This window comes from Dicentrarchus labrax, unplaced genomic scaffold (assembly GCF_905237075.1).
Source record: "Dicentrarchus labrax unplaced genomic scaffold, dlabrax2021, whole genome shotgun sequence".
NCBI lineage: Eukaryota > Metazoa > Chordata > Actinopteri > Moronidae > Dicentrarchus > Dicentrarchus labrax.
The window spans coordinates 13,445,234-13,461,528 of NW_026136714.1; the positions used below are offsets into that span (position 1 = coordinate 13,445,234).

The 16,295-nt window shown below is 38.6% G+C and overlaps 2 protein-coding genes across 2 annotated transcripts; one reads left to right on the top strand and one right to left on the bottom strand.

Annotated features, from left to right (window-relative positions):
* Window positions 1-1,450: 1,450 nt before the first annotated feature.
* LOC127376068 (ATP synthase subunit alpha, mitochondrial) lies at window positions 1,451-6,376 on the top strand. The gene is made up of 11 exons (XM_051422605.1): window positions 1,451-1,618; window positions 2,086-2,161; window positions 2,824-2,993; window positions 3,350-3,523; window positions 3,921-4,087; window positions 4,212-4,512; window positions 4,612-4,836; window positions 4,944-5,051; window positions 5,182-5,326; window positions 5,443-5,593; window positions 5,713-6,376. The coding sequence occupies exons 1-11, from the start codon at window positions 1,559-1,561 to the stop codon at window positions 5,789-5,791; spliced, it is 1,656 nt and encodes a 551-aa protein (XP_051278565.1). The 5' UTR covers window positions 1,451-1,558; the 3' UTR covers window positions 5,792-6,376.
* Window positions 6,377-9,170: 2,794 nt separating this feature from the next.
* Window positions 9,171-15,715, bottom strand: LOC127376075 (phospholipid phosphatase 1). Its single transcript, XM_051422619.1, has 6 exons — window positions 15,189-15,715; window positions 12,569-12,720; window positions 12,178-12,458; window positions 11,195-11,252; window positions 10,686-10,862; window positions 9,171-10,077 (listed from the first exon to the last, which is right to left on the bottom strand). The coding sequence occupies exons 1-6, from the start codon at window positions 15,244-15,246 to the stop codon at window positions 9,952-9,954; spliced, it is 852 nt and encodes a 283-aa protein (XP_051278579.1). The 5' UTR covers window positions 15,247-15,715; the 3' UTR covers window positions 9,171-9,951.
* Window positions 15,716-16,295: the final 580 nt, after the last annotated feature.

Sequence of the window (16,295 nt, forward strand, 5' to 3'; positions counted from 1 at the left end):
CAAACTACATTTCCTCTCAAACAGTCCAAAACCCAAAGATGTTAAATATTAAATTTAAATAAATCAGAGAAAAGCAGCAAATCTCCACATTTGAGAATCTGGATTTAGTGTTAAGTTGCTAAGTTTAGACATACAATTAATTCATTCATTTTAATTAATTCATTATAAAAAATAGTTTCCACTTAATTTTCTGGGCTGGCATAGACTAACCATTTAGTTTTAGCCTAAGCTGAGATAACTGATAGGAAACAGGCTTTAAACACTTCTACTTGTCTCTTCTACTTTACACTTCTAACTATCTGGTAACACAAGCCTTTTCCTTTGTTTGTCTAAATCAATAATCCCCCTTGGTTGCTTCTACTTTTGTCTGAATTAGTGTTTAACAGTGGTGAGAAGTAACTACATTTACTCAACTACTTTAGGCTACTTAAGTACAATTTTGAGGTACTTGTACTTTACTTGATTGCTTCCATTTTCTGCTGTTTTATATTTCTACTCCACCAATATTTTACTACACTGCATTTATGTGACAACTTTAGTTACTTGTTACTTTCCAGATTCAGATTAAATATTAATTATTATATCAATCAATGAGACTTTATTGATCTCCAGGAGTACATTCACAAGCTACTCAGCAGTATATAAAGTACTGTAAATGAAAGCCATCAGACGCCACAACGCCACAACGCCACAGCACCCAGCGCCTACCACCTCCACTGACAGAGACTGTTTTAACTTTAACCTGCTATGCACAAACTCTACCTTAGTTTGTTATACACTGTTTTAAATATTATATATTGCACACTGAATATAGTGTATTTATTGTCATGATAGTTTTTATATTTTCTATTATATTTTTATTTTATTATTCTTTATTGTACTTTTTACACTTCTCTACTGTTTGCACTACATTTCCCCTGTGCTGCTGTGTTGAATTTCTCCCACGAGGGATCAATAAAAGAAACATTTTATCTTCTCTAATCCCAATAATAGAATAATAGCACATTATTCTGCAAAAAGAAAAGCCTATTTTTACTTTATGGCACAAGTATATTTTGATGCTAATACGTTTGCTTCAGTAAAATTTAAAATGCATTAAGTTTCCTAACAGAGCATTTCTGCACTGTGGTGTTGCTGCTTTTACTTAAGTAAAAGATCTTCTTCCATCACTGCTGTTTAAGTAATTGTCATGAAATATTGTTTTGTTTATATATGCACTGGCCACTTTATTAGACATGTGCGATGTATTGCAATCCAACAGCTCTGCCTTGAATTATACTTTTATAAGCTTATACATTTTCTGTTTTCACTGACACTGAAAGGTGATAATTAGTGGGTGAAAGGTGTTTCTAATATCTTGTCCACCCATTAACATGCATACATAATATAACTGTGGGAGGTCAGTATCATCTCCCTGCCGGCAGGAGGCAGAGTAAGGCAGTGAGGCAGGAAACCAGTCGAGTCACATAAATAGAAGAAGAGTTCATTCAGCCATTACAGTCACTCACAGGCAGGTCGCAGCCGATAGTGGAGGACAGGTCATTAGCAACCCGAGAAAATGTTATCCGTGAGAGTTGCAGCAGCTTTGGTCAGAACCCTGCCGAGAAGGGCCGGATTTGTAAGTATTGCAGTTAAATAATCTGCATCTGATTCGGATGTTTGCAAGCGAGTGTATTTAATACGAGTGTGAACCTTGTGGGCGTGAAGGGTAACGTAAACGCCACAGGCCGCTAGCTAACTTGCCATCGACTTATTAACGCGGCCTTTACTGCTCCTGGTGTGTGCTGGGTATTCATTCGCCGTAGCAATCTTGAAATTGTTGAATTGAATGTCGTTTGTTGAAGTTGCCCTTGTGAAACCACAGTCATCGTCCCGCGGCGCTAAGGTTAGCACTCGAGCTAATGCTAGGCTCATTCAGCCACGCTTTGAAGGTCAGAAAGCCTGACAGCGCACGTCGTCTCCGCTGCACGGCGTTCAGCCAGCCCAGTTATTAAAGTGCACATGTTGCTGTCGCTGCAGTATGTTTTTAGTCAACTTTTTTATTTGTAATCATCGTTTAATTAAATCCGCCTGTCATTGAATCAGGTGTCCAAGGCTGTACCGGCCGCCTGCATTGGGGTCAACCACCTCCACACACACAGACCATGGCTGCAGAAGACAGGTGAGAGAGCCAATAACAACACGATAGAAACCTTGTCCTCCACATTTATGGGTCAGCACCCAAAGGTGATTGATGAAGGTCATTGATCATATTGTGTTCCCAGACCTCGACTTTGTAATTTCTTAATAGAATGACACTGTACAGGATTACACAGTGAGTGGATTAACTATCATTAGTGTTTATAAATGCTGCTGTGAAGACTTCTGAAAAAGTAAACAAAGGTTGAAAAGTAAAGGCACTGTCAGTGGTAAAATCTAAATATATAACCATTCCATATAAGAAAAGCCAAAATCACTGCAATGTCACAATATGACTTTGACTTTAAGTTGTTGATATGTTACTTTTGTGTTAGCCTGTACAATATTACTTATTATTTGATCTCTGAGGAAGAATCTTTTTAGTAAAATGACCCCTGGTGACCTCATGTTAATAATAGTTAATAGCAAAAGTTGTATGCTTTTAATTTAATATTTAATGAAGCCCAGATAGAGATAGTATTAGTAGATATATCACAGTATTTCAATCAGAATCCTAAATGTCATCTAGTTTCAGTTTGACCTTTTTTTTTTTTTTTTAATTAATCAGGGACAATCTGAGATTTTTTTTTATATCGAGGTGTTTTCATTGTGGCTAAGCAAGATTCTGCATGTTGTCTTTCACAGGCACAGCCGAGGTGTCCTCTATCCTGGAGGAGAAGATCTTGGGAGCTGACACCTCTGCAGACCTGGAGGAGACAGGACGTGTGCTCTCCATTGGTGACGGTATTGCCAGAGTGTACGGGCTGAGGAATGTCCAGGCAGAAGAGATGGTGGAATTCTCCTCTGGACTGAAAGTATGTAGAAAAAGACACTAAAGGAACACATCAATTGATTTTAATTGATTTTGATTTTAATTTTTGAATATCATGAAAAGTGCTCAATAAATAAAGATAAGTTTCCTAGGCAAAGTTCTAAACACGCTGAACTACATATACATATTCATATACAGTCCATACAGGGAACTTGTCATCTTGACTTGACAAAACTGAAAGAATATTTTGTACCTTTTTCCTAAAGTGAAATGCTCCAGAACCTTAAATTTCCAGCATCTTCAACAATTCAATTCAGTTGAGATTTATTTATTCATCATATGCAAAATCAACCAGCATATACCATCATTCTGTTAATGAGTAATTTAATTTCCCTCCAGGGCATGTCTCTGAACTTGGAGCCTGACAACGTTGGTGTTGTGGTGTTCGGTAATGACAAGCTGATCAAGGAGGGCGACATCGTGAAGAGGACTGGTGCCATTGTGGACGTCCCTGTTGGTGTGGAGCTGCTCGGCCGTGTGGTGGATGCTCTGGGAAACGCAATCGATGGAAAGGTAACTTGAGCCAATGTTTTGGGTGGAAAATAAACATACTGTAGATGAAGTTTTGTTTGTTAAGATGACTCCTAACTACATACTATTTCCCATATCCGCATATTCATATTTTGGGTTAACCACTAAATTGTTTAACCTAGTTTATTCCTAATCAAAATAAAGACCAGTTTAAACCAGTCCAATCTGGAAAACCTTATATATATGACCAAATCTTGTGCTTTTATTTATTATTTTTTTAATTAGTTGAATAGAAGCTGCTTAACATCAATAATACCTAAACTATTGTCATTGATTTGGTCAAATTTAATAGCACATTAGGTTTGTTGGTTGTTTAGATTAGCTTTATCGTCACACTTTTTTCCATCATAACTTTTTATTTTATTTTTTTTCCCGTCAGGGTCCCTTGGGCTCCAGCACCCGTAGGCGTGTTGGTCTGAAGGCCCCTGGTATCATCCCCCGTATCTCTGTGAGGGAGCCCATGCAGACTGGGATCAAGGCTGTGGACAGTCTGGTGCCCATTGGCAGAGGCCAGCGTGAGCTGATCATTGGTGACAGGCAGACTGGGTAAATACTTGGACATAGACAAACATATTTTACTGCCATTCCATGGATTAATGCAAACTGAAGCTCAGGAGTCATTTTAAAGTTGGTATGGATGTTTTTAAAATAATCCATCTTCGCTCTGCAGCAAAACCGCCATTGCCATCGACACAATCATCAACCAGAAGCGCTTCAACGAAGGAACTGATGAGAAGAAGAAGCTGTACTGTATCTACGTCGCCATTGGGCAGAAGAGGTCCACCGTGGCTCAGCTGGTGAAGAGGCTGACTGATGCTGATGCCATGAAGTACACCATTGTGGTCTCTGCCACCGCCTCTGATGCTGCTCCTCTGCAGTACCTGGCCCCATACTCTGGCTGCTCCATGGGAGAGTACTTCAGAGACAACGGCAAGCACGCCCTGATCATCTATGATGATCTGTCCAAGCAGGTGAGGGCACAGATTAGAAAATCAGAAAAATATCTTCTGTGTGACTATTATTAAGGAAATTGAGGCAAAAATAAAAAAAAATTCCCCCTCTCCTCTCAGGCTGTTGCCTACCGTCAGATGTCCCTGCTGCTGCGTCGTCCTCCTGGTCGTGAGGCTTACCCTGGTGATGTGTTTTACCTGCACTCCCGTCTGCTGGAGAGAGCTGCCAAGATGAACGACAACTTCGGTGGCGGCTCCCTCACTGCCCTGCCCGTCATTGAGACCCAGGCCGGTGATGTGTCTGCCTACATCCCCACCAACGTCATCTCCATCACAGATGGACAGGTTTGTCCAAAACTGTCTTCGCTGTTTGTGTTTATGCTTGTGTTTTGGCTCATATAAAACACTGTATAGTACAATGCTGTTAATATATCTTCATCTGTTTACTGTAGATCTTCTTGGAGACTGAGCTGTTCTACAAGGGTATCCGCCCAGCTATCAACGTGGGTCTGTCTGTGTCCAGAGTAGGCTCTGCTGCCCAGACCAAGGCCATGAAACAGGTAACATCTGAGTTGTATTTTTAAACTTGGACAGCACCCCAATATTTCAGCTCCATTTTAAGTTTGGCGTCACAGTCTGGACAGTCAGATAATCTCCAGTATTATTAATGGTCTTATTTCTGCACTGTAGGTGGCCGGTACCATGAAGCTGGAGCTGGCTCAGTACCGTGAGGTGGCTGCCTTCGCCCAGTTCGGCTCTGACCTGGACGCTGCCACCCAGCAGCTCCTTAACAGGGGTGTCAGGCTCACAGAATTGCTCAAGCAGGGACAGTATTGTGAGTGTCAGCTTCTTTTTAGTTTCCTAAGAAGTATAATTTTAAATGCCAGATTGTTATTGTATGTCTTGAAAATGCAAAATTGGATAATGAAATTTCTCCCACTGCCCTTCCAGGTCCCATGGCCATCGAGGAGCAGGTAACAGTCATCTACGCTGGTGTCAGAGGTCACTTGGACAAGATGGAGCCCAGCAAGATCACAAAGTTCGAGAAGGCTTTCCTGCAGCACGTCCTCAGCCAGCACCAGGACCTGCTCTCCGCAATCAAGTGAGACAGATTTCTCAGCCACAACGTGGTTGAACAATTTGCCCTGTTTTTACACGGCAAGTTAACAAGTATTTAATATGAAATGTTGATTTTAACTTGACCCGTTTTCCTATTTTCAGGGCTGACGGCATGATCTCAGAGGCATCAGACACCAAACTGAAGCAGGTTGTACTGAACTTCCTGTCCAGTTTTGAGTAATGGAAAGCACTTCTTTTGATCTTCAGTGAGCTACCTGTCTGTGTCCCCCATTATGCTTATATATGTGAACACACTGAAGGCCAAAACCTCCATGTACAGATTTCTCCAAATAAAATTTTACAACCCCACTGCTGTAAAATTCTTCTGGTTGTGCGCTTAACTACAGTACAGTTTAGTGTTTAGGTTGGAGCCCTCTGAGCAGATTCCACCTGTGGCAGAAGAGTAATAATCCATGTGAGTAGAAAGAACACAAAACCTTTCTTTAGACACATCAAATGTGCTTTTGAATTTGTGTCAGAGTATTTCAGTGTATCAAAATATGAAAGTAATGTGCATAACCATGCACATACCACAGTCATGAATTCTGTTCACTGTGCTGTAACAAGTTGTTCATAAGAGCATTATTTCAAAGAGGGCTAGTGAGTGTGTTTAGGTTAACTTGACAAGGGGCTCTTCCTTCCATTGTTTCTGGAGGATTTAAGGTGTGAACTGTAAGCCCAGGGTTTCATCTGTGGTTGAACTGATGGGGTGAAATGTTTGATACTATGGTAATAAATTCAGTGACAAAGTCACACATCAAATCCATCTTGTAGTGTCCTGTCTTGTATCTTAAGACTGCTCTGAAACCATAGATTGAAATTAGAATTCTTTATTTTCCGTACCCCACTTTCCTGTCATTCTTCAGCTGCACCTGTAAAAGGCATGAAAAGGCCAGAAAAAATATCCATAAAAATTTCAAGAGCCCAAAGTGACTTCTCCAATGTGCCTGCTTTGACCCAAAAATATTAAATTTACAATTCAGAAAAGTAGCAAATCCTCTCATTTGGAATGCTGTAACCAGAAAATTTTCTTAAATTTTGCTTGAAACCTCAAACTGAATTAAAACCATAAAGGTGGTGATTAATTTGCTATACAATGACAATAAATCAACTAATTGCTGCAGGTCTATTTCTTTGCATGTAACTTTACACTAACGTACTTACACCAGTAGAGGGCCATAGATGCCTCAGAGTAGACCACCAGACACTGGACTGAGACTGCATATGGCTCTAGCTGCTAGAAGAGCCCACAGCAGTCTGGTAAATAGTACTTTTTTTAAAATCATGAATAAGTAGGTAGTTAACTTTACCATTATACATACAAGCCAACCTCACATATCCTGGCATGTAAGGAGGATGTAGCAAATCCCTTTCTTTCAGTTTCTCCATACTTTTATCTCCTGTTATATACAATATAGAAATTTACTTCCATACTTTAATCACTTTTTTTCTTTAAAACAGGAAAAGATTTTAAAATGTCATCAATTTACACACTTACATCTACACAACCACACTAGAATAAAAACAGCTTTGTATTTTTGTTACATAAAACTGTATTAACCAGTTAGAGTTGCTATCTTAAACCTGTTAGCAGTTAAACGTGCTATCCACACCTCATTTCTTGTTCTTATATTTTCCTTCCTCTCTTGTCTGTTTCTTTTTTTTACCTCTCGGTTTGTTTGTCTCCTTCCCAACAGGAACAAAAGGAAACATATAGATCTGTTTTCCATCTGAAACACTAAACTCTGCTCTCTCATTGGTGGAGACCTTTCATGGCTCTATTTGCATCCATTATTTCCTCATTCTTTGTTTATTCACAATTGATACTGTTAATAGGATCCTCTCATTGTTCGGTTCTCTTCACAGTTTTCTTATTGTCTCACAGGAGCCAGACAGACCCTCGTGTGAGGTTATTTGAGTAGCTATTATCTCAACAGAAGTGGGCCGGCAAAGTGTGTGTAAGGAACAAAGTACGTGTAGTGCAAGGGGAATTTAATTCAAGAGATACGATAATTATATCAGTGCCAGTGCACACTGCATTCTGAGTCACCTCTTTCTGCAGTGCCATCACTGTCTGGCAAGATAAAGTGAGACATGTGACATGTGAGAGTGAATGGAGCTACTCTCAATAAGGAGTATTGTTGAGGTCAGCGTGACAACAAAAGAGAGGTCTGTGGAGCAACAGACAACATGATGGGTCAGATTTCAGACGTGGGGGAGGTAGAAGTGATGCTACAGCAAGATGAGCAGTTTTTCAATAGACAAACAGACTAGGATTCATGACCCGGTACTTACAATAGCCTTTTAACTTCTTTTTTTGTGTGCAATCTCCCCAGGAGATTTCACCCAGCATCTTAAACCGTTGATTTCTACACCCCTGCTCACTTCTCTTTATGCATCGTATGCATAGTTTCAAATTAAAGCGCTTGGAAGGAGTCTATAAAATAGGCTACCTATTCTCACTACTCCCTCTAGCACTATGGCTGTTTGTCCTCTAAATCAAATTTGTTCAATATGGTCAGCAGAGTTTAGTGAACTGAGAGACAATGGTAAGCTTCTCTGAGGGAATTTCCTAAATTTATAACATCAAGACATTGCAAAATTTTACTCTCATGCGTGACATTATTTATGAGCTGGCAGTTGAAGATTAAAACTGTAACTGGAATTGAAACTGGGAACAAGTTTGACAAGGAACAACAGGGTAGAACAAAGCCAACAGAAATTTTGAGAGTGGCGTGAAAGTCAGGCTAGTATGTGGGTAATAATATATATACTTATTATTATTATTATTAGATTATAATATATAGCTATAAGTGATTTTGCATGGAGCTTTAGAGTAGAATAAAAGTGCTGCAACTTGCTTGCAACATGAGTCAAAGTGTTCAAGCATTTCATAAATCCACACCTGCTTATTCAGTTTCACTGACAGACCAAACTATAAGATCTAGTTGATACACTTCAGTTGACATTGATTACTGTCCCACCCTGTGTGTTAAACTGTTCTTCAGCCTCTCAGTCACTGTAATAGGATTTAAACTGTAAAGCAGATCCTCAACCTGGACATTTGCAGCCAAGGATCAGCACTTGTCTGCTAATAGAAGTTTCGCTTGGTGAAAATAAACTGGACCCACTAGAAGCAGCGAGACAATGCTCTGACAGTCTTCATGTACATTGTAATAAACAAACATGTTTTCCCATTAACATGAGAGGAGGTACATTTGCATGCTTGTGGTTTCTATGGTCTGTCTACACAGACAGAAAATGACACACCAAAGCAATGCTATGTTTGGAAAACCTTTCTTTCAGGTCTACATTTCGGACCAATTTGGTTACTGAATCACATGCTTGGTTTCTCTTCCTTGATGCCATACCTTACCCAGCAGTCTCACTTAAAACAGACAAATCAGCTGTTCTGCTGCAGCATATCTACATTGTCAAATCAGCAGCTGCACCATTGTCCAAGGCTCCATTCACATGCATTATATCTGCTTTGTTTTTTCTACAGACAAAACACACAGGAATCATTTCCCCCCTTTGTTAGAGAGGGGGGGAGAGATGGCAAAGTTTTACTTTCTTTATTTGTCACAAATGTTTCCCAGTACTGCTCTAAACAACACTGTTCAAAGCTTCTGCATGGACAAAAACATACGCTTTATACAAACTGTAAAAAAAAAGAAAAAGAAAAGAAAATTCAATGCATTGTATTTTTCATACATTAAAATTACACCAGGGAATGGACATAACAGCAGATAGCAGCAATATGACTAAGGCAAAAATCAACATGAAATATATTATTTCTGAGTTCCGTCTCCATTTTATGTCCAAGGACAGTCCAGGTTTTCTTATTCACAGGTGCCACACTATCCACAAACCTGCTTGCAGTGCGCACACAGACGCTCATTATATTCTGGGCAAAAGGAATTTCATTCATTCATGATGGCAACAGCCGACCAATATACATTAGAAACCACATTTCCAACAAGCTCACGCTGTAAAAAAAACTTTTTCTAAGGTAAACCCAACATGCTGTATTTTGTTTTGTCATTCCATAATGAACCATATTATGTTGAATTTACCCAAAAACCTCTGTGTCTTTATATATTAGTAGTGCAAGTCTTCTGTAGTGCACGTTTCTTCCTGTAATTAAAGTTTACCGACCACACCAAAGGCAGCAGCTAACGTCTGCTGGCTGCAGCGTTGGCTCCGTGGGGCAGACTATGTTGAAGATGTGCTCAGAAACGGCTGGCAGTTAATATCAAAGACAATGATGTGTTTTAGGTCCTCCCCGACCCTTTTAAGAGATAAAGGGCTCTATAAAGTATCGTCTTTGATTCCTCAGATTCAGTCAGTGCTGCCATAGTGGTTCCCATTGGAAGGGTTGTCCTGTAAACTGGTGTGTGAGGCTTCTTCCTCCTGTGACACCACCGGGTCCACCGGCTGTTTAAAGAAATTGGCCACACAGAACACCTGCAGAAAAACAAGCAATAATATTAAAACACATTCAACTTCATAATTTTCATTTTACTGTGAAGATGGAGAACAATAAAGTAGGCCAACATTATTGAAGTAGACTTCTGCTTATCAGAATCAGAATCAGAAATACTTTACTTAACGTTACAAACATGCCTTATTTATTGTTCATATTTACAAGTGTTAAATTAATTATTAATCAGTCTAATAATATAGTTAGGCTACTTTTAACTTTTTGACCTCACTGACTAGGTGGTGAAAATTACTGTTCAAACACTAGAACAGAACTTTTAAAATCCTTATAGAGATCCCAAGGTTTCCAAAGATGGAAAATATGTCAGACAGGTAATATTCAACATATCTTAAATATTTCCATTTGATTTAAATGGTAAAAAGTCATGAAAACAGGTCTTAGGTTTAAATATTTCACTGTTTTAATAGCATATAGTTTTAGTGAACAGTTGGAACAAGCTGATACAGAATTTATAGTATATGACACTGTTAGTATGGTGTAAGACATAAAATTTAGAAACTGCATGTTCATGGGTATAACCTCTGTTTAAAAACAAGCATGTGCTATTTCTAAATTAACTGACTTGACTTACTGTCAGAATAGCCACTAAACCCCCTTGCAGGAGGCCAGCAAGCACATCACTCCAGTGATGTTTGTAGTCAGACACCCGGGATAGACCCACATACACAGCAGTTGCAATTAGGAAGAATTGGATGGTGGGACGCAGAAGCCTCGCCCATTCTGACCTTAGTCTGGCTTGAATGTACAGCTACAGCAGTCAGAGGGAGACAAGGATTAATAATTGACAAAAAATAAAGCATTGGAAACAAAAAATCTGTGGGGTCACATAGTTTAAATTGTTTGAGCCAATATTTACAGTACAGGTGTTGGCAGCTAATGCCTTCAGTGAAAACAGTTATTTAGGCACTTTTTTGACAATGTCATGAGGAAGTAATTTTTTGAGTGAATTTGAATGCATAAGCTTAGTGAGTAAAGCAGATAACAAAAGCTGTATATTAGAATTAACACCTTTTAAAAACTTTTCTATGTAAGCCACATTCAGGCTATAAAAAGGTTCTGAAGTAGAAAATGTGTACTTACTACAAGGAACAGCATGCAGTACATAGAGAAGGATGAATGGCCAGAGTAGAAGGACAGTCTGCAAACAATAAGAGATAGTGAAATTAGGCACCATCAGCATAATCAAGTCACTTACAAATACATATTTTAGATTCATAACAAAGAAGCTTATTCATCACAATGACATTTTACTGTATTGATATACACAGAAATAGATTAAAGGGGAAAGAATGCTAATTTTACACATTAAAATCAGTTAACTAGTTGTGAGGAGCAATACTCAGTGGGGGAAAACAACTGTATAATGTCTGCTGAGACTTTAGAGGAGCTTTATCTCAGTGAATCAGTGCAAGGTTTGGGCTTTGATATAACACATCTTTAACTAAAAGCTGGGGGCTTGCAGTTTGAAAAATGTGGGCGTCTACCAGGTAGGGGGGACACTATTAAACACTTTATAGTCATTATTAATGTTGGTGTATACAGTATTTAGAACCTTTTATTTATTTCCATTGCTCATTTGTCAATAGTAGTTGTATATAGTATATACTAGAATTTAAAATTTCTTAAGGTTACTTAGTTATGAATCTGTTCTTGGACTTCAGGTGTCACATTTACATTTTCAGTACAGTTTATCTTACTTTATTTTACTGAATTACATTGTGAAAAGTGTATGATTTAGTGTTTTTGGAGGTAAAAGTCAGGATATCTCAGCCTACTGCATATATTTTGATTATCCTCTTTTTAATCTTGCAACTTTATAGAACTGTAATACTGAATCCCTTTAAGGATTGCCGGATTGAAAAGATACATTTTACTATAGTGGAGGAAAACATCTAATAGTTAACTACCTTGTCCACAGACGTTACATGCAAATAACTACCAGGTTCCTCCCAGTGAAACTATGCAACTATTACACAATGCTTATAATGAACAAAATATGCTGGGATCCCACAGGCATTTCCCCTCCTTGTGGGATTCATTTAATTACTGTTCCGGACCATTACCTGGCCTCATCCACCAGAAACTTTTCTCCAGTGCAGTTGAAGTTCTCGATGTATCCACCAGTTTTGCAGTTGATGCGATCCCAGGCTGGTTTGCATACAGCCAGGAAGTTTGGCCGCAGACGTCCGATGGAGTATTTGGCTATGTCTGTCAGAGACTGACTGGCAGCAGCTCCAAACACATAGCTCCCCACAGCTTTGTACACACAGGCCACATACTTGGTCCCCAAAGACTGGTTCTTGATGCGTGATAAGTAAACAGAAAGGCATTCACCACATACGATCTGCAACAGAAGAGATTAAACAATAAGTGACCTTTTCTTGAGCAAGTAAAAGATGACAAAGGATGGGACAATTACAGGTCAGAGAGTTTATGGAAGAAGACGACTGTTACCACGATCAATGTGAAGGGGATCATGACCCCACCCAGCAGCTGGTAGGATATGGTGTCCTCTTTGAGGGGGTATCTGATGGACTCGTCATTGCAGAAGAAACCCCGTTTGAAAGGGTTGTGTTGAGGGGTAAGGCTAAAAAATGGAAGTCCAACTATTAAAAAAAAAGAGAGAAGAACACATGATGACAATAAATTCTACTTCTGTCAGATTTCAGCCTGTCTTGTGTCATCATAATGTACATCACGTTAACAAGCAACTGCAAATATTCATGTGAGTCAGATTAATGAGCCACTGCTACTATTACACAATGCAAACAAGATATGTTGGGATCAGGAGTTTCCCCTCCTATAAAAAAAACGCTGGTGACTATTGTGGGTTTCATTTAGCTGCAAGGAAAACTGAGTCTGTTCAAGGCCATACAGTTACACAATACAGAACAATGAAGGTAGGACCATCTGAAGAGGATCATCAAAACACATGCTTTGACTTGCTTTGGTTACACATTCTTAATTTATTTGCAGCTTTTCTGAGATGACAATAAAGGCGTTTGGCTAAAGTGAAATCAGTGATGCATTGAAAGACATTCTTCCAGGTACGATCACTGGCAATAATGCTGAATGAGTTATCACACAGTCACAGAGCTTTGTTTAGGCCTGCTCGTTTAAAGCTACTGCAGGGCAAATTACACTCACTAATGCCTTTTGAAATTCTGAATAAACTAAAATCAGATCATTCAGTTAACCTTTGAAAATTTCCATCTACTTCAACTAAGATGAGTTTGTGTTCCACCTAAAAACCATAAACTGCAAGAAAGAGAAGGGCAGAGGCAGAGGGGATATGATAATAGTGGAACAATATCCATTATTTAATTGCTTATTGTTTTATTAATTTGATTATTTATTCTTTTCTTTCTTTCTTTCTTTCTTTCTTTCTTTCTTTCTTCTCTGCAGTAATGTGTCACAGATTGTTTGTATTTTTGTTGACAATCTGCTGAAATTGAAGCTTTCTGATTGCAATACTTTCTATCTATAACAGTGTGTACAAGTAGTCTTTGTTTTGTTATTAGATTGTGTAATTACTGAGTGCGCATTATCTGTGTGAGTGCTTTTAAATCCCCTTTATGTTGCAGAGTAGATAATTATACATCTTCCATTCAGATATAGTAATATTAACAGCACAGAAATAGGAAGTCAATAGTTTATGAAACCAGTTATAAACAGTAAAGAGATAATGCAAAGATAGATATATGTGTTTGTGTTTCCAATAAATTAGATAAGAAAATTAAATGTAAAGTCAGAAGAAATAATAATTATGTATTATAGTGTTACAACAGATAAGACAGACAATATCAGTCTTATATTCCCCTTTATACACGGCATTTTAATATATATTAAAGTCCAACATATCAGACATCGTCAGTGAGGGACTGATAAAGTACTGGATTTATATTGATCAATGGCCCTGGTGTGTAAAAAGTCCAACAACCTTTATCAAGGTAGGGAAATCCAATCAATGTCTGACATCAAGGTACTTTATATTGTATTACTGATAACAGGTTGATGAGTTAAGCATAGAAGACATATTAATGGGGTATTTATATTACTTTTATGCAATGAGATGAAGGAACAGAGTAAATTTACTCAAGTGCTGTACTTATTTGAGAGCTGTAGTTACTTTGTATATTATTTTACACAAAAAGTAACATAGACTAAACAATACAACTGTATAAAGGTAGTTAAAATCAGTACCACCTTGACCAACTACAACAATACAACGCTGCTAACACAGTAACAATAATCCAATTTCCCGTTTCTGCATAATGGATAAGCTACTTTTACTTTTGATACTTTACATACTTTTTGCTTATAATACTTTTGTACTTTTACTTTGTGGTATTTCTAATTCACTTTAGAAAAATGATCTGAATACTTCTTCCACCACAGGAGTGTCCTGAACCCACTGTGGAACATCAGAGGAAATAAAAATTACATTTTCCAGCTTGGTTGTTGCTGCGAAAACTAAATGAGAGGATTGGTGCACAGTCAGCAGCACAGCCAACCACAAGACACTGACTAAGCGAAGTGACTGAGTGCAAATTAATCCCAGGAAAATATCTGTGGAGCTTTGTGTGTCTCAGCCTCTCTATCCTTATCAATCTCTGAACTGGGCTGAGTGTTTCCATTACCGTACAAAGGTTGCTTCTAATTGTTTTATTGCAGAATCACTGCAGCACTTTTAATCCCACGTAGTGGTCCTGTTGCAGCATGTCTCTGTGCTATGATTTCATTCCAAACACGGAGCTAAAAATACAGCTTTGCAGGGAAAATAAAACACACACAGGGTGGGACTTTGTTGCCTTTTTTTTTTTTTTCCATCTTCCTGGTTCCCCGGTTCCTTAAACCTCAAGCCTTCTCATGTGTATTTATATAACGTTCATGCAAATCACTTGAATGGATTTGCTTAAACAGCTACTTTATATAGCTAATATGTTTCCAGAGGAGCTGCGCTGTAGGAGTCCTTTAATTTATTTTTGATGATAAAGAAAAGTCAATTTAGAGACAAATAAATAAACAACTCTGATTTAAAAGGCTGGTTTAACAGGATTAGATTTGTACATACCGAGGATAAGACAGGTAACATCCAGCACGATGAAAGGGATCCCTGAAGCTTCAAACATGTTGCGTCTCCGTCCCTTGGTGTCTGTCTTTGTAAAAAATGTCCGGTGGTGTCGGTTGTCCCGGCTGCTTTTAGGCGAGACGAGACGCAGCGTATCTGCCGCACATGTCTCGCTATTCCAGCACAAAATTAAAACACACCAGTGTCATTGCGCTGCCACCAAACTCCGAGAGACTGTCCGAGAAGTTTTAAAAAAAAAACTACCGGGGATGTAAAAAAACAAATAGGTAAAAAAAAAATATATATAGGGTATTCTAGGTGAAAAACACTCAACTATATGCTAAAAACTAATCTAACACCACCACAGACGTGAAGAGCCTCACCCTTTCAACTGCTCACAAACCATCATAACGCGACAGGAAGATTTCTTCAGCCGATAATACTGTCCTGTCCTCAGAGGAGACATTACCGGTGAGGGACTGACGCAAAGCAGCGCTACTCTAGCCAGTTGTGATTCATGCTGCCTTCACGTACAGCCCGGAGGAATGACGACTGTGGTGGATGCAGATTGCGACCTGTGCATGGGGTGGAGTTTGGTAAGTAAAAGTGATGGAAGAAGTACTCAGATTAGCAAAGCTACAGTGTATTTCTACACTACAAGTTAGAATCCTGCATTAAAAATGTTACTTCAGTAAAAGTACAAAAGTATCAGAATCAAAATTTGACTTAATGTACATTTTATTTGATGTCCCAGACTGCTAATTTAATTTTAAAGAATCATTTGAGAACAGTCACTACTAGATTAAAGCGCCTTAAAGCATAGGTTCACAACAACAACAACAACAACAACAACAACAACAACAACAACCACCACCCATATGAACACTGATACAGGTTTGCTGAGATTGTATGATTGGGCTGTTTTATGCAACTGTGTTTGTCTGATGCTGATTTGAGTCTTCAGCAGTTTGAGTTAGACAAACCAGGTGGATATCTTCCAAAGTAACAGTCTTTTTAGCATTACATTTCCTCTTTTTTATCACTATCTAAACACAAATCTGTCTGATTCAGACTGCAGGAGCAATATGTTAGTTTCAGATCAAAAATAGG

Excerpts from the sequence above, each read along its gene's own strand:
- LOC127376068 (XM_051422605.1), top strand. The coding sequence starts at position 1,559 with ATGTTATCCGTGAGAGTTGCAGCAGCTTTGGTCAGAACCCTGCCGAGA. Across the intron at positions 4,837-4,943 it reads TCTCCATCACAGATGGACAG|ATCTTCTTGGAGACTGAGCT; the intron begins GTTTGTCCAAAA and ends TGTTTACTGTAG. Across the intron at positions 5,594-5,712 it reads GACCTGCTCTCCGCAATCAA|GGCTGACGGCATGATCTCAG; the intron begins GTGAGACAGATT and ends TCCTATTTTCAG.
- LOC127376075 (XM_051422619.1), bottom strand. The coding sequence starts at position 15,246 with ATGTTTGAAGCTTCAGGGATCCCTTTCATCGTGCTGGATGTTACCTGT. Across the intron at positions 12,721-15,188 it reads TGTTACCTGTCTTATCCTCG|TTGGACTTCCATTTTTTAGC; the intron begins GTATGTACAAAT and ends TTTTTTTAATAG. Across the intron at positions 12,459-12,568 it reads TCCCCTTCACATTGATCGTG|ATCGTATGTGGTGAATGCCT; the intron begins GTAACAGTCGTC and ends CTTCTGTTGCAG.